The sequence below is a fragment of the Monomorium pharaonis genome, chromosome 9 (assembly GCF_013373865.1).
Source record: "Monomorium pharaonis isolate MP-MQ-018 chromosome 9, ASM1337386v2, whole genome shotgun sequence".
Lineage (NCBI taxonomy): Eukaryota > Metazoa > Arthropoda > Insecta > Hymenoptera > Formicidae > Monomorium > Monomorium pharaonis.
The window spans coordinates 8,281,225-8,307,622 of NC_050475.1; the positions used below are offsets into that span (position 1 = coordinate 8,281,225).

The following is a 26,398-nucleotide window of genomic DNA, read 5'->3' on the forward strand; positions in this document are numbered from 1 at the left end:
TAATCGTTACTTTGATTATACGATGTCTAGTAATTGCAATTGTAATATCGTATAATTATTGCAAAACTTATGCATTAGAAAATATATGTTGATACCCATGGAAAAAAAAATAACGTAATTAAGTAACGTGCTATGATAAAGGTTGGATAAAACAATTAATCAAGTAGTAAAATCAAAAACAAAGTATTTATTAAGCGCAAATTCACACGTATATCATACACGCTTAATTTACAATACATTCACATCATTATAATTACAACGCACTTACGCCACCCGTTTGTGTCAATAGAGATAATTATACAACACCGTATTACACTTAAAGGAAAATGTCAAGCTTTTTGAAACAATATTGACGGAAACACGAAATTACTTATTACAATAACTTCTGTGATGTATGAATTTTGCTCTAACTTTACATTCTCATAAAGTAAAATGGCTTTAATTTTAATTAAACACGGTCCTCTCTCTCTCTCTCTCACTTTAAATCGATTGTCTTGTTAAACATATTCGTCACTGTGTTCCTGTGTCACAATGATTTCTCGGATCTGAACTAGATTCCAGAAATTATTCTCGACGCGATGAACGTCCGAACTTTGTGTCATGCAAAGTTCGCGGCTCGGGGGATTCTCAGGATTCGCCAGAGAATAATTTTCCCACGGTTGCGAGGACGCGCTACGAGTTTATAACGTAAGTAATCCAGTCGACGGTCTTGGCCACGCGATGGTAGATTCCCGGTTGACCCGGCTGCGCGCAGGAGTAACCTGCCGAGACGATACCGATGAGGTACCATCGACCAGTTTTCTCCAACATCAACGGACCTCCGCTGTCACCCTGAAAATTAAATCGCTCGTACGCTTGAGAAATCGGTGAAGAGGGGACAGGAGGAGACAAAGCGACGATTCATCGTTCAAACAGTACGCACCTACGATGACGAAACCGCTTACCTGACACGAATCCTTACCGCCGCCGCGGTAACCGGCGCACATCATCTCGTCGTAAATTACGACGTTGATGCCATTGGACCGATGCCACCGCTCGCAGAGGCGATTATCGATCACGGGCACATCTACCGCCTGTAGCGTCTTCGGTCTCAATCTAGAACCTAAATTAAGTAATTTGTAATAATAAGATAAACAGCTGATAAGGATAAATTTAATTATTTTTATTAGAGTCAAAAATAAAATATTTTCTCCTACATCTTTTTTTCGAATATAAATGTGTGCGTATAGTTTACTGCTTATTATATTAATATTGCAGAAATCACGATCCGATAACTGAATCTAAAAAATTTTAATTCAGTATTGCAATGGTGTTCCTCGAAACCCACATCGTCGCTGACCATCATCGATCAGCCTCTGCCCGACCATTTATCTGTCGGGCAGGAAACGGTGCGTTGTGCCAATATATCTTCTAATTATTCTAATAGTATCAAAACGAGCGAGCCAACCGTAGCTACCGCCATCATGCGACCGTTGATAAGGAAACATCGCAAATTTTTCAATTTTAATGCACTTCTAATGATATGTATAGAATGATTCAATTATTCAATACATGAAGTTATGCCTTTCGCGCCCTATCACTTTAAAAACATAATGTATATACGTCTTTAAAGCTAAAAAAACTTACACTTTTTAGTCTTTATAACTTTTAAACTAAAAGAGAAAAATGTTTAAAATAAAAGTTTAATAAGAAATTAAGAATAAAATAACATAAAGAAAAATTTTAAAAACTTTTTTATAAAAAATACTTTTTTTTTTTTAACCAGGTGGTTGGATAGAGGTTAATAGTAATGCGAATTTAGAGGAACAGTATTTATATCGTATCGCACAGTATTTATAAGGTGAAAAATAAAAATTCTTACACAAACTTAATACTGATACTATTAAAATGACCAGTTAATTACTTATTTTTGAGTATTAAAAGTAGAGGATTATATGAGGCTATCAAAAGCTTATAACTCAATTTGTATTTGGCAAGGCAATCTCTTCTTCAGACTGTAGATTACTAATACAATATTAATTTATTTGTAAAATATCTTGCGGCAAAGTATCGTATATATTATTCTTCCTGTCTTCCTTTTTTGTTTTCTTATTAATTTTTGATATCATTAATCACAATTTGATGTTTGCTGCAGTTAGTTAATCATTATTGTAACAAAGTTTGTGAATATAATATTTTGTTTAACACTAAAAATGGCCATGTAGGTAAATTGACCTAAGCCGGGATTAATAATAATCAATTTTAGTTTCTTTAGATTGATACGTCGTGAAGTTACTTAGAAATTATGTTTATGAAAATAGTATTTTATATAAATATCTGTTTTTTATTTTTAGAAGCTATGATGAAAAAACAGAAAAATATGAATAAAAATAAAACTCTAATGTTATTTAAAAAATTGTTAGAACAGTAAAATTATATAATTTATTTATTTAACAAATTGCTTAAAAATTTAATATATTCCAAATTACCATTATTACTGCAAAAATTCCACATGTGATAATCAGTATCGATCAACTGTCACGTTTTTACAGCTTTACTTAAAATTAAATAATTGTTATGTACGATAATGTATTCAAGATTAATTATTGTTCTAATATCTAAGGATATAGATGCGTTAAAAAATCTTTCATCTAGTTTTTTCAAAAAATATTTCTTTTGAAAACTCTAATAATTCCAGTCTTCTCCTCTAACAACAGCTTCTAATATTCAAAATAAGTATAATAATTACTTACTGCCAGTATTAAATTTTTGTAAAAGAAGCAAGTTTAAATTTATATTATTAAATAAATATAAGATACAATTTTTTTTACAAGCACTACCTGCTTGTAAAGCACCCCATCCCGCAGCCCAGCCATATTGCCCTAAGAAATCTTCGTTTTTCTCTGGTAAGCATATGGGTGCTATATGGGGCATGTAATGAACCGGTCGATCCAATCGAAGCACAGCCACATCAAACCTGATAAACAAGAATGAATATAAAAGATGTGAGAAATCGATAGAGTTTACTCTATTTGGCACTTGCAACTATACATTCGTGATATTAACGTTTGGGGTAAATTAGTAATACACGTAAACGCACCTATCTGCCTGCGGCGTGAATTTGAAGTAAGGATGCACCCTAATCTCCCGAACCCCAAATGTGTAAGCTGGTAGAGATTCAGTAGCGGAATTCACCACATAATCGCCGAGGGTGACTTGGACTTGTCGCGCCGACGCTCTAATAGTTGAAAAATGAATTAAATAATCTAATTAATATAAAGTTTTGTATGTTAAATAAGTTTAAAACAATTTAAACTTAAGGAGATATGATTTAAAAAATCAAAATGCCTCAAACTACTAAAGAATTATATAGAATAATATTTAAAGCAATATACATTGGCGCAATATTGGAAAATAAATTTAACATTATATTTTGGATGTGGATTAATTCCCAACATTGGTCCAGCATTGTAAGGTGGAGACTTTTTCTTATTTAGCTGATATTGGTTTGTTATATGGAACAAAATGACTATTAGATACGAGGATTGGATTGTATATAATAATAAACTTTGTTGCTAGAGAGAACAATGTGTGGACGTTTTTGACCGTTCTGTGTGGTATAACCGTCGGTCTGCTTCTGTGTATATGTATATGTGTGTATCCGCTAAAATATCGCGCCAGTCCTGCCAGATGTCTCTTCTCGTGTGAGTCATTGCTTTCTCTTCTTGTCTCCTAATTCTAACATGGTTTAACAGTATTGAACCAATATTAAGCAACAGCATTCGCCCAATTCTCCTTATTATGTCACATCCTAATAAAAAATTTTGCTTAATCGCTTAGTATTTATGTGCATGATAGCTCCGTGAACATGGTCATCCAAACCATAATAATTATACCTATTATAGCATTGCTTAAACTTCTGTAACAGAAAAGCAGTCGTGCATCCATTTGGGATGCACCGTCAACGTTGTTTAAGTCCGAAAATTATATAAGAACTGACACTTTGCGATGATCCATGAACACTTGATGTTTATAAATATATACTTATTATAGGTGAATTCAATAGATGTATGTTGTAAAAAAAATGAAACATGTATGTACAGTTAAATTATATATTTGTAATTAAACATAAATTTACTGTTTTTTTATTAATTTTTACAAAATGATATGTGAAATAACTAATTAAAAAATTTGCTTTTGTTCTATTTGGAAAAAAGTAAAAAATATGTTATTTCTCATAGTTTTTAAAGCGAAAAAGTCAATAAAGTTAAAAATAGATAAAATTATATCAAATAATAGTAATATATAAAAAATTAAGTTTAAATCGGGAAAACGTGTCAAAGTTATTTGCAAAATAGTCACTACATGTATCAATAATTCAGAATATAATGCTTTATGTTTTTACAGAAATATAGAACATTTTATAGAAATACTATATATAATAACAAAAATATTAAAGGCAAAAAAATGTTTATGATGGCTATTGCAATTTGAATATTTTCAAAATGTGTACAAAAAGTACAAAAAGTACAACAATTTTTAATAATTTTTTGAAATGTAAATATATGTATGTTAAAATAAAATGTTTTTGAATCCTTTTGTATACAACTATGTACAGGATCTATGTACAACTATGTCCCAAAACATGTGGGTCAACGCTTGTAAAAAGGTAGAAGGGATCAAGATGAACATAAAAGTCCAATATTGTCTTGGGTTAGGTCCACTAATAATCGAGATATTGACGTATAAAATCTGCAAATAATCTAATTAATTTCTATCGTAATTTTGAACGGTAAATTAATGAAAGCTTATCATACATTCACGATAGATTTTTCTTCCGTATTATGGCTCGAGCGGATTGAGCTCTTCCCTCGGCACGCTGTCATTCGCATAATTTGAAGAATTAATACCTCGATTATTGGTGGACCTAACCCAAGACCTAACCCAAGACAATATTGGACTTTTATGTTCATCTCGATCCCTCCGACCTCTTTACGAGCGTTGATCCACATGTTTTGGGACATCCTGTATATCAAACTATGTGTGAATCAATATCTATATTTATATAAACTTATGTATAAACTATATATGAGGTCTTATATGATTGTGTGAAATAAGATCTTATAAAATCGTGTACGTATATAATTTAGGTTAGTGTGTACGTGTGTATATAATAAATTTATATAAAATTATATATAATTATACAAAAAATTATACATAATTATATATACTTTTTATATAGTTTTTTATATAATTCAAATTCATCATATATAAAAAATTTTTTACCAGAGTAATCATTGGCATTATATAACATTAGTAGTACAGTAGCATTTTTTCTATATTCAATATTCAAATTATATTTAGAAATCTTGGCCAATGCAAATTTCAATATTAATCCAATATTATATAGTAAATGATGCATAATATTAGTACATTTGCATTTATTTATTTTATGACCAATATTGGCATTGTATTAAAAAAATTGGTCAATGTAAACAGTAAAATTTTTTAAACAATTATTAAAAACATTTCATTTATTTATTGTATAATAATTGTGCGCAGTTAAAATCAGTAGTGATTTTAGAATCCAATTACATGCTAAAATTTCAATAATTGTTACAATCTCAATATCTGTAATTTTTTGTTAAAATTTGTATCAGTCATACCTTCTTAATTATTGTAATGAAAATTTAATTGTGCACCTGTAAAGCAAAAATATGTAAACAGCTTATTCCTTACTCACTTTGCAACGCAATGTCCAGCGGTGACAACGTGAAACCGATTGACCAAAGTGCCGCCGCATCTGCTGGACCCGATTCGTATGTAAGCCTGTCAAAATAAGAAATGAAAGAAGATTTTGACAGGTTCGAAAACCAAGAGAACCGAGATGTCTCGTATAATCATCGTGTCTAACCTGCCACGGGAAACTGCCAAAACCGGCGTCGTCGCCGCCGACGATCCTCCTTTGCGCGATTTGTTTCGAGACGACCGGTATGCCGCAACCTGCAAAACGCAATTGCCTGGATTCGCGTGCAATTAAAGTGTCGTCGTTATAATTATAGCGTGGCTGTCGAGTCTAATTATTTGGCGTGACGAATTGTGCTAGAGTTGCCAAATTTTTCCTTTCTGAAATAGAACGCAGGTGTCAAGAAAATTAATTCCGGAGGAACACGGCAGAACTCTTGTGTAGACAATAATTAAAATAATAACTTATATAAATGAAGTGGTTAAGCGAATAGCTATTACGTTTTTGTGACGAGTAAAACAATGGGAATCCTGAAATCCAGACTGTGCGCAGAAAATGTCTGGCAATCCTAATTGTGCCGTAGCTTGTGACTACAATAACGCACAAGGACGCTCAAACGTAATTCTATGGCAATCGACGTTTTCAGACCTCGAATCCCGCAAACTGTCGAAAGTATATGGTAATTAACAGTGACAAAAATATCCCGTTTCTATCTTGCCGAAATTGGACTTGGAGTAATACGATGATTTTTTAATAGCTTCTTCTGTCCGATTTCGATGTTGGATTCTGACCTGCATTGCGCGTAACGAAATATTTTCGATAATCGAATAACTCTCCCAGCATCATATTATTTTTTCGGATATCGTCCGCGATAGATAAAAGAAAGACATTATTCATAATTATTTGTATGGGCATCAGTCTTTAAATTAAAATTATTGCTAAAAAAATCTCGATAAAGGAACAAGTGTAGATTGATATACAGCTTTGATCAAAAATATTAGGTACCTATATTTTTTACTTATTTAAAATATTCTTATTTGCACTTCTTATTAATGGATAATTATCCTATTTCAAAATTTTTTTAAATTTATATAGTGATACAAGGTGTTTTGTAACAAAAATAAAAAAAAATAATTTTTTTTTTATTCATATAATGTATCATTTTCGAGATAATCAAATTAAAAAATTGTCAGAATGCATAAATTTTTTTGTATAGCAATTTTTCAATTTGATTATTTCGAAAATAATGCATTATATTAAAAAATAATGTTCAACTTATTATTTTTTAATGTAAAATTATCTACTTCCCGATTATACTATCGGAACAGTTACGGAACAGCGTATTGATAACTAATTGTAAGAATAATAATAATACAGAAAAAATAATTCCAGATAAATAAAAAAAATATAGATGCTAAATATTCTTAGCTAAGGCTAACACATAATAATTACATCAACAGTTCAATATAATGTTTCTTGATAAAAATTATACATGTAAACATGCGATACCCATTACTTCTTGAATTATAATGTTTAAAGAAAAAAAATGTCAAAACTGTTAATTTTATTAATGTAAGTACATTCCATGACATATATTACGGTGTGAATTACAAGAGAACTGAAAGGTCTCTTTTAGATTCGTTAAATTATTTAAAACTGCAAAGGATATTACAAAAATGTCCTTCAATTAGTCGCAAATAAATTCATGCGCTTATTAGTACCTCGTTTCGTATAAAGTGATTTCTTGCAAAGAAACGGCTGTCGCAGCGAATGCAGCGAAGCATTTTATCGCCTAGATTAGAGAAAAGACGGAGCGTAAGTCGCCAAAGTTTTATGAGCCGAGGTAAGAAAAAAACGCGTTTCACCGCATTTATATGATTAATCCGCGAACGACGACAGATGTTATGATATCTACGTCCATTCGTTTGCTGCGCTTTCTACTAAGAGCTCATGTTATCCCTTTGTAAGAATTGACCTACGATTTCTATCGTAGCATTTCATTCGTTAATCTAGCAAGGCGTTGTATTTCATGATTCAAGAGTGGACGCTTGATTTTAACAACAAGACCGTTTTTCTCTCGCGGCGAAAAATGTAAAGGGACCGAGATCAAGGAGATGGCCGTTCATAACCATTGTAACAGGCATTTACGGGAATTCAGGCGGATAATTGTGTGGAAAAAAACATTACAATACCGATAAAAAATCATCTTCGGACAAACATGCACGGGAAGGTAGAAATTAATGCGATATTTTATTTAACATGCTTGGAGTGTACATCACGTACATGCAAAAAAGATGTGGAAGGCCAATGGAACATAAGATGTGTTGAAAAAGAAAAAAAAACCGTGATATTAAAAGGAAGAAAGGCTTTGAGATGATAAATGGAAGCATTCAGCAAGGAACTGTGCAATTTATCGAGACAAAAAAAGTGTATGAAGTGGAGGGCATGCTTGGAATACACGCGAATGTGTCGAGTTGTGAAATAGTTGAAGGGCAGAACAATCGATAGGAAACTGAAGGAGAGAAAAAAACAAGAGAAGAAAAAGAAAGGATAAAGACCATGATAAACATTTTTCTTAGAATACTTTGTAATACTTCTTTCAGAGCTTCTATAATTTTATAATTTTTTCAGAAAATTCCTCAAGTTTTTTTTTTTATAAAAAGTAAACTATTTTTCAAAAAAGTTCTAAGAAAGTCTTTTCTCAAATAATTTTATATTCAAATTGTCTGAAATACTTTAAGAAATGTTTCTTAAATCTTTCACTTAAAATTATCGAAGAAGACTTATAAAGTGTGGAGAAATTTCAAATATTTTTTTTTTCAGACTCGTCAGAAAATATAGAAAAAATTTGTTTAATGTTATTGAGTTATGAGAATTATTTTCCATCGGGGAAGGGTAAATCTCATGCTTCCAAGTGCGGTGCTAGAGTACGGATGGCATGCATGAAGGAAGGACTTACGGTCGTCGCTGGCGGTCTCCGTGTACAAATCCAGCGGAAGCGGCCGAGATTGATCTCTAGGCGACTCGATCAGGTTATAATCAGTGAGAGCTTTAGGGTCTTTCCGCTGACAACACGCGTACATAATGCCGCCGCAGCTGCCGTCCAATAGGCCAGCAGTCATCCAGCACATTAGAAAAAATTCGCAGCTCCGTCCGTCCGCGCACAATGTATCGTCGCCTTTCCACAGGGGTCTTTTTTCTTGGCGCATCTCTGCAGAAAATATGGAAACTCTTGTCTTCCGCGAGACTGTCAAGGTACGTAATCGTCCTTAGCGCCTGTCAAGCTATCTATGCGCGGCGCGGCCACATTTCCGTTCCACTCGAAGAGGAAAATGCCCGAACCGATTCGTAGAAAGGCGTTATTGCGGTTGCTAATTTAATCTCAATCTACAGTGACCATATTAGCTAAAATAGGAATGATTCCGATGGAACGCGACTGCTCTCACAATCGGATATTATTAAAAACTGGAAGATTATTAATACAATAGCAATCAACTAGACATAATCGCGACTGTTATAAATATAATTTGAATTACACGACCGTTAATACCAAAAATTGAAGCCTTAATGCCAAAAGCTTAATTGACTTTGTAATTTACAGAATGTAAATCTTCCCGAATTTTTTTATTCAACATCAATCACAATAATCGAAGAGAACAGAAGGTCGCCACTGACTTACTCACCGATTACTCCAAGTCTAAAGAGCCGCAAGTTAAAATCTAAGATTGGTTACGGTCGGATACGATAATGTAACAATAGTACGATAATATAACAAAACAAAAGAACATTCTATTGTAATTATTTTATCTACTTTGAACTTTTCTCTAACTGAAAATCATATTTTTAATTACATTTACATTATTTAAAGAATACAAGTTTGAAAATTTTAGGGCTATGCATGTACTTTTATTTTAACAGAATTATCACATCTTTTTGTAAATAATTTATATGTAATTTAATGATAATCATATATGTATATTATTTATAATTTGTAGGTAAAATCACGTGAAATAATTATCATACAAATCTTAACTTAAATTTGATCGGAAACAAAGTATTGAATACCAAAGGATTATTCCGAGAATAGTCACCTAACTTTTCATTGGTTAAATAATTATTTAAGATAATTTTTATACTCTAATTAAAAATTACTATTATCAATTATATATTGACATATTATTGATTTATAATGTTACAATTTATTAGTATTACGTTTTGCATTTTATTAGTATTTCAGATTATTATCTTTACAAATTTATTCAGTATTCTCTAAAAACATTAAAAAGAAATAAAAAGATAGGTACAGATTCTCGATCAGTAGATTACAGACTATTACTGTGACCAAGCCTTGATTTTTTTGCTGCTATGTTGTAAAAATCCCTTCCAGATGATTATTCCAAGATAAAATCGATCCTGCGGAAATCTATCAGGACACAACTGTTCAATAAGTGCGAATGATAGGAAATATATCGGCATAATAACATTAACCGTTTCTCCAGCAGACTTTCTACAGAGAAGCATTTGAGCAATTGTTAAAGGACTCCGTACCAGTTCAGCGATCAACCATCCGGCGGCAAAGCGCGACGTCGACGATGTCGCAATGATTTCCGTGTCTTGGACTACGACAGAAGTCATCGACTGTAATGGAAATAAGTTTCGCGCGCCATTAAGAAGTGGGACGTTGCACGATTAACCGTCCGATTTTTATGAGGCTACGCGAGAGGGTAAAGTCATCCGCGATCAAATAAGTCGATAATTAAGCAAAAGTCGCGAACTTGGAAATTTCCTAAAGTAATATTACGCCCAACTAGTTGAATTTGGTGATTCCACAGGAGTAAGTTGCACGTACCTGTTTCCAATCTAGGATAATCATCCGGCGTCTGTTTCCGGAGATCTGAAATAAAGACGAGATGCTAGAAAAGCGCAGTCATCGCGCAGTTGTTCAAATATTAACGAGAGTTACTTTATAAATACATTTAGAAATATTTTTAAAAAATTGCCGAAATCACACTACTTTTCATCGACGTATGTTTATTGTTCAAAAATTATAAAAATATTTGTAAAATTATTACTTATTATATTATATTTTTCGATTCTTATATAATCTTTTTATAATTTTTGAAACTACATTTTTTATAATAAAAAATTTTGATAAGTCTGCAAATGATGTAATTTAGAAATTACGATTTCCTAAATCGCACCATTGATTACTAAAAACGTATTGATTCTCTTATTCATAGACTTTATACAAATTTTTTCTATTTTACATTAAACATTATTCTAATAATGTCGCAAAAATGTTCTTTTTAATATCATATTTTCTTCCTACTTTATTCATATCTTATTTAACAATCTCTATACTCTTTTGGAAATACAATGGATTTTTGTATTTCTTTTTGATTATTTCCCTGTAAAAAAACAGTCATTTACATCACGATCTAAATAACATTGTGATATGATTTAGGAGACACTTTTAACCTTGTTTACCTACAAACAGGAGCAAACTTTGAGCTTATTAATTTATTCTAACTTTAAGCCTATTAATTTATTCTAAGCAGGTATTAGTATCGTTACAAATATTATCAAAACTTTTGCTATTTATTTTATCTTTAGTGTAATTTAATTATAATGTATAAACCAATAATTATAATATATAAATATAAATAACAAAATTCCTATTATGCACCTATAACGTATCTAATGTAATAAAATATCATGGCAGTATCATATAGTTTTTAAATAATTTAGAAACTATTTAAGTATGGCGGTTGAATTTTTAAATAAGGTGATACGATTAATAACCTGTGCAATTTTAACAATCTTTCCCTACACCCATCGTTTTTTTTACTATTTTCAGAAGTTTGAAACATTTTTCTCGAAACATTTTTGAATGTTTCTTTATACCTTTATACCTTTTTGATGAAGAATTTTATTGAAGTTAAGGGTTTCGAAAACAAAGTAATTATACTAAGAGATAAATCGGGATTGTAAAGAGAATGAGGAAGTAATTCCCAAATTGATAATGATTTCCATCGTTTTCTTAACAGTATATTGTTAAACACAGTTTTGCAGAATATATATTTTTTCACTACTTTTCTGTTTTTTAATAACCAGATTTAATTCTATTATTCAAAATAAAAAGTCTTATAATTTTCATTTACATCTTTCCATTTGAATAAAAAGATTGACGTAAAATACGCTTTTAAAATTTCAACAAATGTTATTGACACTGATTGTGAGCAGCGATCGCAGGCGAGAGTGAGTTCGCTTTCGACTCGTTCATCCTTGTCTGAATAAATCATTCGTGAAGACTCGAAACCTTGAAAGACAATTATTTGTAAACGATATTTTAAGCTCTTAAAAATTTTAATTAATTTTATTTTCTTAAAACTTAATATAAAAGTAACATTCTGTGCAACAGCTGATAGTAACTCTTACATAATCATTATTGATTATATTTAAACAGGTTGTGACTATACGATTGTCCGATAGAACTGTAGAGAAATAATCACGAATAATTTAGAATGGTCATAGAATGTTTAAAACATTCATAAGTTGAGAAAAAAATTAGAAAGTATTTTTCTAAACACTTATTTATTTTAAACAAGCCAATAGAAAAACAAAAAAAGAAAAGTTCTTTATTTCCCGCGAAAAGAATAAACGGATCAATTGTAATAAAAAATTCGTAAAACTTTCTAAATTGAATTAATTAAATATTAAAAAATTATAATTATAATAGAAGATATTGATTATATTTAATATAATAGAAAATAAAAAGAATTATAATAGAAAAGTATTAATATGATTTAAATCTATAGATTTAATTAGAATTAAATCTTATAGCTGTTTAAAACTAAACGCTGTCCTACATTTTTATATGTATTATTTATAATGATAAATTAGTAATTACTACAGATATAGTTGCACCAGTATTACACACCTTATGTTTACGGCATTCGATCGCGGAGATAAGCGTCGGTTCGTTTACAATTGAAATGTTTCGAAAGTCTCATATAATGCACCATTTGCATTTGCACGCTTCTCTAAGCACCTCGCCGATGAAGCGCTGTTTGCACAGCAAACCAATTTACAGAAGTGACTGGATTACGCGAGCGCGTGAAGAAAAGAAAGAAAGTAAAAGGGAAAAGTATTTATTATGCATTCAAAGAATAACGAGCAGTGATAAACACAACTGCCTGGGTGAAACGTTGTAATATGTTCAAATATTATAGGTATCTAACCTATAACTTCTGATATTTATGATACGATTGTATTTAAACCATCAAGAACGAGTATTTAACGAGCGCGACCCTGAATTATTTAAATACTAGAAGTTATGTGCATTTTACAGTTTACAGTCCAATAAATTATAGACATTACAGTAAACGGATTTCTTATTTGTTAGTAAAAAATGTGTTTTAAAGATTTCAGATAAAGTAATAAAAAGTATTGATAAAAATCAACACTTTTAGTAATTAAGCGGTTATTATTAATCATTTTAATTTTTAAGTTAATATTCTATTTTCTTTTGTGTACCTAAAGAATTCTGAAATTTTCTGATTTTTCACAAATTATTTTCTTTATTTTGTCGAAACATTTGGTTTCATTACTTTTTTAATTTTTATAGTAATTTTTATTTCTTTGGTTCTTTCCAACGAGTAAAAACATTTTTATTATTGAATTATAAAAATATAGATTTTAACTGGAAATGAAGACTAAAGTTTTAACGTATCACTCTAGCTCGAAAAGAGAAGGTCTTACCTCTGATGTCGTCCTCGAAATCTGGCAATTGATTGGACTGCTGGAAGAAGGATGCCGCGCCGCCTCCGATCGGCGGCAGGAAGTCGTTGTCGCGGAATATCAGTCGCGGCGTCCGATGGGACATCACCGGTCTGTTGTAATCGGCGATTGCAGGACTTCTCCAGAGGGACTTGTGCTGCCTCCAAGAACCAGGGAATTGAGTCTGCGGAACGAGACGCGCGGTCAGATGCGGCCCGAAATTCCTGCCATGCGGCGTCGAACCGGTCTCGAAGACGTAAGTAGCAGACCCCGTCGGAAATCGCACGTATCTTCGCCGGCGGATCGCCACCACCCCGGTACGATTGGCCTCAGCTTTTCGCACGTCGATAGCCGAGGAATCTGAGCTCGTGAGCCACTGTGTTTCGCTCGCCATCAAGCTCGAGGAGAGACTCAGGACGACTGCAGCGAGAAGCCAATGACGCGGCCTCGATGTACCCATCGTTTCACTGAATGATTAGAAATCGGGGCTCAAGATCAAGTGTTTATTAAACTATAAAAAATTTAAAACATAATATACGTAGAAAACGGTCTTACCCAAGTAGTCTAAAAATTTAGCTATAAATACAGATCTGAAAATAGTTTTGTTGGAACATCTAAATTATGGAGAATGTTTAAGCATAATAATAAGTGCTGCAATAAAGTTTGATATTTTAGTGACCAACTTGAGTATCCTATACATTAAATACAATATTTTGATGGTCTAACAAAGATTTTTTTTAGATCTGTATCTAGTTAAATTTCGAAATACTTTAGTCGCATTCTTTTTCTGTGTAGCATAATTTATTATTTATAAAAAAAAAATATATATATATAGAAGTCATTGTACAACAAGTATTCTTTTTGTATAGTACAGTTTTATAACAAAATATATTTTGTACATTTATATTTTGTATTTTTTTAAAATATGCAATCCAGGCGTGCCAAAAGTTTTTGTTTCATATTTTAATTTTATAAATCGTATATATTTTAAAATAGAATAAAATATTATTAATTAAACATATAATATCTTAAAATTATTATTTTTCAAGATTTGAGTTTGTGTATAATTAAATTAATTTCACGTCTATTTATATATAATAACGTATATTTTTAAATATTCGTTATGCATCTGGCATAATTTTTTTTAATGTAAGATTTTTGTAAAATATATTTCTAACTATGCATGTAAGATGGAACGCATCTAAGCGATCTTTCATGTACCATAATACTCTTGGATTCTAGATAATCTGTTATTACTAAATTCAAACTGATTTTCTCCTTGAGTTTCACGAGTCGTTAATCATCATATTAGAACGCCTGATTCCTAGCGAAAGGAAATGTGCATCGTTCGGACTCGCAGCCAGGTGGAATCGTCGGAGATTCTGGTCCGACGCCGACGTCGAGGAATGCCACGCTACTCGTACCCACAATTATCGGTAGCGGTTTCGCGGTGAATTGAAGAACTTTCTTTTGGCACTGAACCGTTCATGAGCATTGCTCTCGTTCATGAAACGATAAAAATGATGCATAGGTAGATAATATCTCTGGTGAAAATTCTCATAATATTTTTAAGAATTTTTTATATTTTAAAGTTATGAAGAAATTTCTAAAAAATCTTAAATTTCTTTAAATCTTATAAAGTTTCCTAAAAAATTATGGAATGTGTGAAATCTTACAATGTTTTTAAAATCTAATCTATGTACAGGACGATTTTTAAGTAAATACAAAAAGAAGTTTAAAAGGATATTACTTGGTTTATTTTAAGAAGAAATGATTTTATAAATACATACATGTCCTAAACTACTTTTTACATTTTAGGACATCAAACTTTAATAAAATATAAAAATTTTCATAATCTAGAAAACTCTTTAAGATATTTTATTTAAATTTGATGTGTATACGTACATGTGAGTATTCAGGATCAAAAAATTGCTAAACTTAAAAAAAACATGGTTTATCGTCTAGATTCTAAAAGATTATACAAAGAATTACGAATAAGAAAATCTTTCACCAGGAATAGTTTATTTTTAAAGTATCTATAAAGAATTTATTTAACGATACTTTTTTAATTAAACTTATTAAAATTGTGATCTACAATTCCTTATGACAAAGTGCCTACATCATTTTAAAAGAGAAATTAGGTATCTTTTGTTTTAAATTTAGATTTTTATTCACAATTCACAGCTATAGGTACACTGTCGTGCATTAATTTTCTGAATCATACTAACAGCCCGAATACTATGGCCGATATTCATAGTTGATTCTTGTTTTCAGATTAAATAATGTTTCAAGATACCAATGTGGCTTTGTAAGTGGTTGATGACCTTAGAACAGCATTAAATACATTTAAAAAATAGATTATGATATCTATGACCAGTGAATTATCGCATGGCAGTGTACGTTGGAGACCTTGTATGAGGCAACGCTCGGAGGCAAACGAAGCAAAGTGGAAAATAACTTCCGCGTGGCCCGTGAATTCTTCTCGACAGGACGGGACGAAATCCAGTTTGCGTCACGCTCCCTCGTAACGAGTGAAAGTAAAGAGGTTCACCCGGAACCAAAAGATCATGGCATTTATAGGTGGCGGGAAGGATTCATCAAACATGCTCAAATCAGCAACGTCTTTTGTCGAATGAGATTATCGCCCACGAACGGCATTAGCGAGAGAAAACGATGCACTAGTGAAGCTTTAATGAGACTTCCTCATATACCGCGGCTATAAAAAGAAATTTGTATATCTATGTTTTCAACCGCTTATGTAATTGTAACATGTCAATTAAAAAAAAAAATTAATTTTGTATTAGTTAAATAAGACACTTAAATTGTAAAATCAATCTAACTGCCAAAATTCGGTTTTCTATTTTAAAACATTATTAATTTACGAAACGTACGCTTTAAAATAAAAAATCAAATTTTGACATTTAAACCATTTTCAGGCTTCAAAGTTAATATAATATGAACATAAGCGCTTCAAATAATTAGTAGATTCTTATCGTAAGCAGAAGAAATATAACGCATAGATTCTTTCCCATTAAATACTTTCGAAAGGCAGGTTTCTATACGACTGGTATTAATTAATCGTCACTTCACGTTTGGCCTAGGGAGAAATGGCGAGTTTCGAAGCGTCAGAAATACCGAAAGGAAAATAAAAGAGCAGGATATAATTGTTCATTAAATAATCTCGGTGGACGGCCTTGCCGGGCCACCGCTAACCGCGGCAGTGGATGATGAACGGTTCGATGTGTTAGTAGGTCATTGGCTCTACGTCACATGGATCCACCAGAAGTGAAAGTACACTCCTTGCGTGCACGACAGTGTGAAGTTCACGTTCACGCAGTGCCACCCGCTGCCCCCGAACGTCGGAAATTACGAACCGCTGCTCGCGTCGTTCTCCAAAGGCCTGCCGCCTTTTGTTCCCCTCTCGCCCCCCCCCCCCTTCTTATTTATCCCCTTCGCCCCCCTGCGAACATGTCCAGCCGTAAAATGCCACGCGAATCCGTCGCGCACGGCGATTTTCACTGTGAAAGTGTTCGATTGCTGTAGCGCGGCGCGGCAATCCCTTCTACCCCCGATCTTTATAATTTTCGACCGCAATTCCGGACGTTTTTGTTTTCCTTTCCTTCGCGAATAACGAACAGCGAAACGCTGTGATTTTTTTTTTTTTAACTTTGCAACTCCCTCAAGCGTATCTCAATGGACGTAAAAGATAGTTATGTGCGCATTAAATTGTGAAATCGAGCCGTAATCGAGCCCGCTCACGCGATTCTGCGTATACCGATGTATTATATGCAACATACTTCTTTTCCAGATATTAATATTTTAAGAATAATTAGAACACAGAAGAAAAAAGTGTTTATAATTGAGTAAGTATATTCATTTTAGCGTCATTTCTCCTCGGCTGCACCAACGTGGCTTAAACTTCAAACTTGTTTTAATTAACTTTTTATTTTTTCTAAGTTTGAAAACTAGAAAAACCGTGCTTTAAGCTAGAACGTGTTTAGTGCAACTGGGTCTTAAAGAAATGTTATATTTCTAAGCTTATAAGGAAATTATTTTATATTTGCTAATATTTATGCAAACGTAGGAAATGATACTAAAATTTTTTTTTTACTATACCGACCTGTTGTTTTTCTTCTTATCTTCTTTATATTATTACAATATTGTTACTTTATCATTGGAAAGACGGCAATTTTGTCAATTGGCAATAAAATCAATAAATTCTACATTAATTAGTTCTTTACCGGTTGTAGCACGCAACTGTTTTCAGCTGTCGGTGAAAGCACACACACACGCAAGCGGATCCACGCAGATCGGATCTCCGATCGTATAATATCTCTTTTCCTCTCTCACGGTCCACGTGCAGCTCGCGCGCGCGCGCGCGCGCGCGATGCGGCATATCGAATTCCGTATGTGAATCAACATCAAGAACGTGAAGGCCCATCACTTTCTCCCGCGGCGGCGCGGCGTTGTGCGCGGGAGCTCGGCATTACTTTCGCCCAAATCGAAGGTTAATCGTTCTCTCGTGCGCGTTCCGCTGCGCTAGGATAGGTTATGATTTTCCTTCGGCGCATCGCGTATGTACATCCTAATGGCTGGCACTATAACAATGGAGTCGGCCAAGCATCACGGGGGGAAAAGCTCTGCACGCGCCGGCGAGCCTCAAGACGATAATGCGTGCGCGCGAGCACGTCCGGAATTATATAATAAAAACTAAATGATATCGCGCTGGAAATTAACGCGCTATTGCATCGTGCGCGCGTTATTAAGCGATACTACAGTTGTATCTATTACCGCCGCGGGATTAATTTTCCGTATAATGTAACGCATAAAGGAGAATTATTCTGGATCTAATGTATATCGGTAAGTATTATATTTCAAGATGGCCTTCATTGTATACTTTAGTAAGTACTCTATCATTACACGTATCTGTATGAAGATCACGTTGCCGAGATTCCTTATAATGGTATGAAATAATATATAATGATGTTCATTGCGTTGGAATTTACTTAAGTAAGTTTCTAGGATTAATTCCATTTCTTATTCCACTTGTCGCTCTAACTCTGTTATTTAACTGTTAATATACACTTCTGCTAATCGAGATTAACCTTAATCTCGGTTTAACTTACTTTCTCGGTAAATTTTTTTTTATATAAAAACATATATTAAATATATGTAATTAAAAGTTTATATTAGCTTTGTTCTTTTGTAAAATTTCTGTTTAGTATAAAAAAATACTTATAATGAAAAGACAAAAACTAATTCAAAAGATAGTTTTCACAATATTTTTTTACAAAAATTAAGTATAGAGAAATGAAAAAGATGTCCATGCACAATCATATTTATTAAAAAATATATATAATTGCATATAGACAATTTTTTTTATTTTTTAGGAAGCATTCCAGATGCGCACAGTGTAAAATAAACACCACCAATCAGATTGCTGAGTTAGAGTTAGAATGAACTTATAGAATTTGATTGGTGGTGTCCGTTTTACACTGTGCGCATCTAAGACTCATTAACTTTTTGTAAAAGAAGCAATGCAAAAGTTATTGTTTTAATTAGTTTTTGTTTTTTTAACATAACTATTACTTTTTTATGCCAAACAAAAATTTTACAAAAAGATACTACATAGTATAATCATATCCCTTAGAAAAAAACTTAAATTACTTTAGATTAACCTTTTAAATACGTTAAATTACCTAAAAATTTCTTTAGTAAACTTTTAGATTTGTAAAGTAATTTTGAAAACTTTAACTTCATTTAAAATAAATTTTCCTAAGGAATAAGAGCTTATTTTGTATATAATTATACAGTATGCAGTTTTTACATAAAAAACTTTTTTGCTTGGTTTATCTTTTTCTACACGGAATAAATAGTTTTGCTTAAAAAATCCGAAAATTTAACTAAAGAAAGTCTAAAAATAATTTTGTTAGACTTTGAAAAAATTCTCAAGTTAACTGCTAGAATATAAAAACTTTTTGCGGCATTACTTTACGGGTTCTTGAGCGTCCTACATAAATAGTTTAATAAAATCACTTTCAGATTTGAATCTAGCCAAATTTTTAGTAAATTCAGCGAAATTATTTCTTCTATGTATTTCTTTCGATATAACTTAACTTTGATCTCGGCTCAATTTACTCTTTTCTAGTTCTTAGAACAAGATAAAAAGTAAGTTAAACCGAGATTAAAGTTAACACGCATGGGCTGAAATAGACAGAAAAGAGAGATAACAGCCAACTCTCGATGTCGCTGACTTTTATCTTGTATATGTAGACCAAGCCCGTTCAAGTTCACGTACAGCGGAGGGACTTGCTTATCTTCCGATCGCTCCTTCGTTGCCGTAATCGCACCGGATATGGCGTATGTGACAGCTTTTGTTCTCCCTCGTCTTTTCTCCACTTGGGCAAGACGAGCCTGTCGGCGAGCCGCACAGTAAAAACACAGACGGGGCCCCGATATAAAAATAATATTCGAAATTCGCCTTTGTGCCTTAATGCGTTTCGAAAACGCATCCGCGTTTCCTTTCGGAGGATAGAAACCGGTTTCTTCTCCGAAAGAAATCTTAACGTCGCAGCCGCCGATCTTATTCGCCGGCCTTGAAAAGAGTGAGCATTTTCGCGGTCTAATTCACCGATATCTTTCGTGACGAACACTTTCCATTGTGTAACAAATCTTTTTTTCTCACCGGCCGCTCCGCCGTTTCTAAGCCATTTTCAGCCTCGGAGATCATGAACGCGAGACGAATGCGTTTCAGCGATTTCAGGCAATTATGTAAAAATTGCGTTCCGCAAAACGAAGAGATCAAAGGAAAAGTTAATCGGGAACGTTTTCTTGATTGGTCGTTCGCGGAACTGCAACTGTGCACTTGTTCACACGGCGATTTAAATGACACGTGAGTTTAAAAGCCTGCCTGCTGCGTACAAGGACTCTTGGAAGTCCGCGCTTCTCTCTTCAGGCCTCTATCGAATTCCGTTACGTAAACCATGAGAAGTGTTTGGGCAACGCTGTGATGGTACGACGGTACCGAAGCGTGCATCCTCAATGTGACTCGTCGCGAGCGTTTCGTTTTGAGAAAGAACGGAAGTACTTTCACTGCCTACGACGGCAGCTTAAAAATCCGCCTCCGAGGCGCCACGTGACGCGAAATTCGTGCTTTAACTCGGCGCGATCACGCGCCTCTTGCGAAATCACCCGTGTCTTCCTTCTTCCGAAACTTCTAACTTGTTGATGGACTTTCCTTTCGCGGGGAATTGACGGAAATGCGTAACGCTGACCTCGACCGTTTACTGTTTTCTGTCGACCGCCATTTTCGTGTCGTACTGGGGCAAAGCGGTTTCTGTATAAATTGTGTTAATTAATACAATTCCTCGGTAAAGGCTGGAGTAAACGCGTGGTGAAATCTCCGCGCGGGAGATTTACCAGTAGACAATCCAGTCACGCAAAATCAATTATCGTAAGAAAGTGCTCTTTTAAAACCACAATTTTAATATAACTGCGAATTATCTAAAATTTGATATTCAATTGAAGCAAACCCTCTTTTCCTTAACGAACTTCCATTATTCCGTCCTGTCCTGTACTATTAAGCCTAGAAATCGTATAAAATGTAACGCGATTATTAAACTTAATGTCGTATTATGCTGAAATCCAGGTTGAGAATCTGGCACCGATCGCCTCCATGCGTCAAAATCACCGCACGCACCGCACCGACTTGCGATTTTCGCTTAACACACTTTTTATACATAAGAAACCGCTGATAGCCTCTCTTTGGAAAGATAGGTGCTCTCCGGCACGAAGCCGATCTTGCTTTCTCCCCGCTTTTATAGTAACTGCCATTTAATCACATTAAGTCTAACGAAACGAAACGAAACGAAACGGAGCAAACGGGCATTCCGTTCTACGTGCCTTCCACCGATTCGGCGCCGAATCCGACGGTTGTAAATCGAATAAATTTGATCTGCTCCGGGACGCGTTGCCCGTGTAGGCGATTTATCGTCCGTACAATCAAGCGCGCGAGGAAACGCGCCACGGGAGAAAGTTTTCATTTTCGAAGCTGAGCTGATCCAACGCTTTGCCAATTTGCATCGTTGGGAGAAAAAGGGAGAGGACGGAGAGGAAGAAAAAGGTGTGTGCGCGTGACGTTCCCGATCGTGAGATAGATCTGTCGACGCGCTGCTGGCACTGTGTGCTTTTAGAAAAACACACCTGCCTTAAAGATATTGTTTCCCCGTGTGATAATGAAAATACCACGTGTGACGACCTCAAATTATAAACCTCAAATTGCACCTTGTTACAGAAAGAAGCGCACAGCGGTCTTTTCTCTTTCGAATTGCTTTCTCCCTGCTAAATAAGATAATTTCTCCCCGCGGCTGCGATTTTAAGAAGGCGTTTCATAATATTCACACCAACAATGTTCATTAGTCCCCCGCTCGTGCCTTATTTTGTGCGAACTGTTCCCAGATCTCTCGCGATATTCTTTCTTTCTATATATATATATATATATATCGGAGTTTCAAGATTAGAAAATAGAAAACGCGAGGAATAAAATAGACCGACGCGCGGTCTACGAGAAGGGGGAGACAAATCGGCGTGAGACTGCACTCACCGATTCAACAGACGTGACCTTCCCCGGATTTCTCCTCGGCCGATCGAAGCAATGCGAGCGATTTCTCAGGGGGTTTCCGCCAGGTTGCCGTTATTCCCGTCCTCGCCCTCTCTTTTGCGACCTCTTCGTCTGCCTCGTACGACCGAGGTAGTCCTCAGCACCATAACACAATTGAGGGTACCGTCGCGACGAGGGTGGTGGTTGGTTTTCTTTATTTCACCGCGAGATGTTCCTCGTCGTCGATTGTCCCACAATCCCACGGAACGGCCGCGCACACGCGATTTACATATCCGGAGCAGCGAGGACCGACCGGAGACGGATTTTGTACCTGCGGTTGTGCCGTCGAGACTGCTGCAAGAAGCTGCTGAAGGTCCTCGTCGCGCGTTCACGCGTTATCTCGCGATACGATAAGGTCCTGTCAACCCGGTGACTAAACGAGGTCGCGCTAGTTCTTGGAAGTGTTGTTTCGACCTTTCTGCAGAGATGTCGATCAAGCTTCGAGATTCCTCTCTTCTTTGTCTTCAAGTTACCGACGCTGCGAACGAGTTGCCTTTCTCATCCTTTCTTCACTTACACTTGCTCCCGATAACCGACGATCTTCCACCGAAAATTTGCCAATCTTTGATCTCTCGATTAAAAAAGAAAGAATTTCTTTTTTTTTTTTTTTAATGGAAAATTCAACACTTCGTGGAAGAACTGATGGAGCGTATCGGTTACCGCACGGTGGCGAAGCTCCACGCCGTGTGGAGGGCTCGCACCATGTCTATCCTCTCACGTCGAGGGGCCCCGAGGAACGCCTGCTCGCTTGCTCGCCTGCCTCGTCGTCGGCGTGCGCCGGCACCGCTATGTCTGCTCTCACTTTCTCCGTCGAGTAGTTTCATTTCGGTACGTAAAACTCTCTCGCAGTGTCTCCCCACTATGCGACAGCCATCGGCGCGGCGCCGCCACCAATCCTCGGCATCCTAATAAAAAAGGAGGAAGAAAAAAAAATACCAGCTGGCGTACGCGGAGAAGATTGTCCTTCAATGGTCCAGAATGACTCTTCTCTTCCCCTATTCTTTCTTTGTGTTTTTTTTTATTCCCCATTAGTTTCGTTGATCTTTCGTAATATCTTCCGACAATATAACTAGAAATTTCCAGGAAGGATGTGTAGTTTGGAGTGACTTTAACTTTTCTTCAGATGTTGTAAATTTTATATACTTTTACGACTGATGTAATAGATAACTGTAATAATACTGGCGTATATTTATGTATAGTACAATTTCTTCATAATTGGTTCACCATAAGTATATGGTTATACTTAATATTATTGTAGTAGTTACTATTATAAAAAAATGATATTTCTGACTATAATTATTTTACTACGCAATTATAGCACATTACAAATATCACATATTTTTCTCAGTATACATGAAAAAAAAAATATATATGTGTGTATATTGGAAATAAATAGATAATATTACTTAATAACCGTGAAAAAGCGCGATTAAGAGGACATCTTTTGGAACATGCGAAAGGTGAACGACATCTGAGTGTCACTAAAACCCATGATCCATGGTCTACCTAATCTCTCGCCGCATTGTTCCTTTGTTCGTTAATGACTTCCACAAGATGAGGTGCAGGTGCCTAATTTCTGACGTGCTAGAATCTAGAAAGTTACAGACACCTGACATTTCTGTTTTATTAATTTAGGTGAGAGTTTATATTTCAAAAAGCATGGCTGAAAGTACGCCACAAATTATGTAGAAATTATTACGCTAATAAAAAAATTTTTATCTTTATTAAATATCTACAAACTGAAAAATTCATCAAATAGTGATCAAATATGTCTTGTACGTAAAATAAAATTAAAACCTCTTAATTAAAATTAATCAGTTTGATGTAATTGCTCTAAGAACTAAAGTTATAAAGAAGAAACAATTTTACTAGAGCATTTAAAAGTTTAGCTATATATAGATACTATTTAAAAAATAATCTTATGTTGGACCACCGAAATAATTTTGTAAGAACTTCAAGTATGACAATATTGCTGCAGAAGTTTTGACAATCTAGCAATTAACTTAAACATTTAATATAATTTTTTAAATAATTTAACAAAATTATTTCCAGATTTGTATTTCTCTCTCTCTCTCTCTCTCTCTCTCTCTCTCTCAGCAGAAGAATTTTACGTACATCTCTAATTCGCGCAATATATTTCTTCACACTTGCTAGATAGTTGTAAATTAAAAAAAAAATAATTTGAGACAATAAATTGCAATCAAGTGTTTAAAAAATAAATTTTATTTTAGAAACACTTGAACTCTATAATTTTTACAAAAATATTTTGTTCTTGTTGTGTGTACATTTTTAATATGTAATACATTTGCTGCATTTATTCAAGTTAGTAGTGTAATTAAGCGATTTAATAATATATTAGTGATGTTTGAATAAATTTAAGGGGACGAAAAAGAATCTGATTGCTATAAATAAAAAATAACAAAATGGCAGATATTATTTAAAAAACTCAAGTCAAAAATTGAGTTCTTTAGTAATAATAATTACTATTTTATAAATTTTTATTTAATTTATTTTGTAGAGATTTATCTTGTAACAGCAAGCCTCCAGAAAGTTTCTAGTTAAAAATCGCTATGATCAAATTATCGAGACCTAAAATATTATTACAAAACATTAGCTTTGAAAAAGAACTGAAGAATACTTCAGCTATTTATACAAGTTTTTATCGTGAAAAAAATCTTTCTTTCTTAATATTTGCACATTTATTCAGTTTGTTAAAAAAATTGTCAAAAATTAATTAATCTAATCACCTTAAATCACAAATTAAATTGTTCGTAAAATTACGATTCTTTTCGGCAAGTCCTTAACTCGTCAAGACTAACAATTCGGTCCATTAAGAAAAAGGAAGACGCCGTTTTAGCCGGGACATTCCCGTTCCTCTTCGAATCTACAACGGACATCAGGAAATCGTTGTGCCGTGAATTATTATTTAAACGTCGCGTCGGTGAAAGTCGGTGACAAGTCGAAGAGAGACGATGGGACAATTGTAATGAGATTACTTTTCGACGCAAAACTCTAATGCACTACTTTCATGCTTGGATTCGCGCGCAGACGAATTACGATTACTTCGCGATACTCACACGCAAGTTTCATTATCGCGATCGGCGAACCGTTCTGAGATCGTTTCTGAGATCGGCCTCCATCAATTGCCATAACATTCCTGCGCGCTGATCATGTAACTTATGGCACTCGCGGATCCGTTTCGGTAATATTGCGACTGCAAGGACATAAGAGAAGAACGCGGTAGTTGACGTTTTTTCAAAAGAGTTAAGTGAAAGTGGTATTTTATAATAAAAACGTGTGCGCAATGATTCATCAGTTGATTCATCTTACCTATAAGGTAACTTTGGAATCTTAGGAAATTCTTCTAAATGAAAGACATGGCGACATCCGGTTATAAAGTGTCGCGAAAGATGCAATAACGCAATATTGAGAAAAACATTCTGTTAAAGAAAAGTGAAAAACACAAACAATATCTTGTATAATTTATGTGTGTAAACGTCGAAAATTTATGCAAATTATATTCTAACTGAAAACGAAAGTAAGCGATGCCACATACGTCATATGCGGCGCGCTATTGACTCCTTTCTCTTTTTTGACACCTCCAACTAAGAAGACATCGACTTGTGTCTGGTTACATGAACTTTGCGTGAAGAATTGAACCACAACGAGCTCAAAGTTTACGTACAACAGTGAGAGTGACAAAACGAACCGTTAAATGTGCGAGATCGAGTTCCAACGAAGCGATAAATTCCTACTGCTCGTAATTAGAAATTTTAAAGCCACTTCGTTCTTTTTCACTGTAGCATTTTAGCATTTAATTAATTTTTAATGTTAAATGTGTTCCAATATACGATGCTTTTCACGCACCTGCTTTAACATAACGTAAATAAATAGATATAATTAATGATGCTCGTTAACACCAGTGAAGTTGCAACTATTAGAAAGAAAAATTGATATAAAAAACATGCTGAATTAAAATTGAAAGTGTTCCCCGACCAGATCCTGTTGTAGAGAGCGACTCGCGGCTCAAGAATGTCGCGGCTGGGAATACCGCGCAAGGTGCGTAAGAACTGGGTCGAAACCGGAGAGCTGCGATCGCGAAATCATCGATCCTTCTTTTATTTGTCTAGAGAAGTCGCCTAGCACCCGCCTCTACAAAGTCAACCGAGTGTAACTTTCTCCGTGAACTTCGAAAGTCCGACTCGTATCCATCGCGTTTATCGCGACTCCGCGAC

General features: G+C 34.3%; 1 protein-coding gene across 2 annotated transcripts; it reads right to left on the reverse strand.

The window, feature by feature from the left end:
* Positions 1-167: 167 nt before the first annotated feature.
* Positions 168-25,717, reverse strand: LOC105839881 (serine proteinase stubble). Of its 2 annotated transcripts, XM_036292347.1 has the most exons (10): positions 22,107-25,717; positions 13,487-13,971; positions 10,575-10,619; positions 8,685-8,936; positions 5,894-5,982; positions 5,723-5,808; positions 3,080-3,217; positions 2,820-2,956; positions 945-1,102; positions 168-831 (listed from the first exon to the last, which is right to left on the reverse strand). In XM_036292347.1, the coding sequence occupies exons 2-10, from the start codon at positions 13,962-13,964 to the stop codon at positions 673-675; spliced, it is 1,542 nt and encodes a 513-aa protein (XP_036148240.1). In that variant the 5' UTR covers positions 13,965-13,971; positions 22,107-25,717; the 3' UTR covers positions 168-672. The 2 variants fall into 2 exon arrangements, with proteins under 2 accessions (XP_036148240.1, XP_028050459.1); XM_028194658.2 differs by lacking the exons at positions 8,685-8,936; positions 22,107-25,717 and having other exon boundaries at positions 13,487-14,387.
* Between the last annotated feature and the right edge of the window lie 681 nt (positions 25,718-26,398).

Excerpts from the sequence above, each read along its gene's own strand:
- LOC105839881 (XM_036292347.1), bottom strand. The coding sequence starts at position 13,964 with ATGGGTACATCGAGGCCGCGTCATTGGCTTCTCGCTGCAGTCGTCCTG. Across the intron at positions 5,983-8,684 it reads GGAGACCGCCAGCGACGACC|GTTGCGGCATACCGGTCGTC; the intron begins GTAAGTCCTTCC and ends TGCGTTTTGCAG. Across the intron at positions 832-944 it reads GCGGTAAGGATTCGTGTCAG|GGTGACAGCGGAGGTCCGTT; the intron begins GTAAGCGGTTTC and ends TTTAATTTTCAG.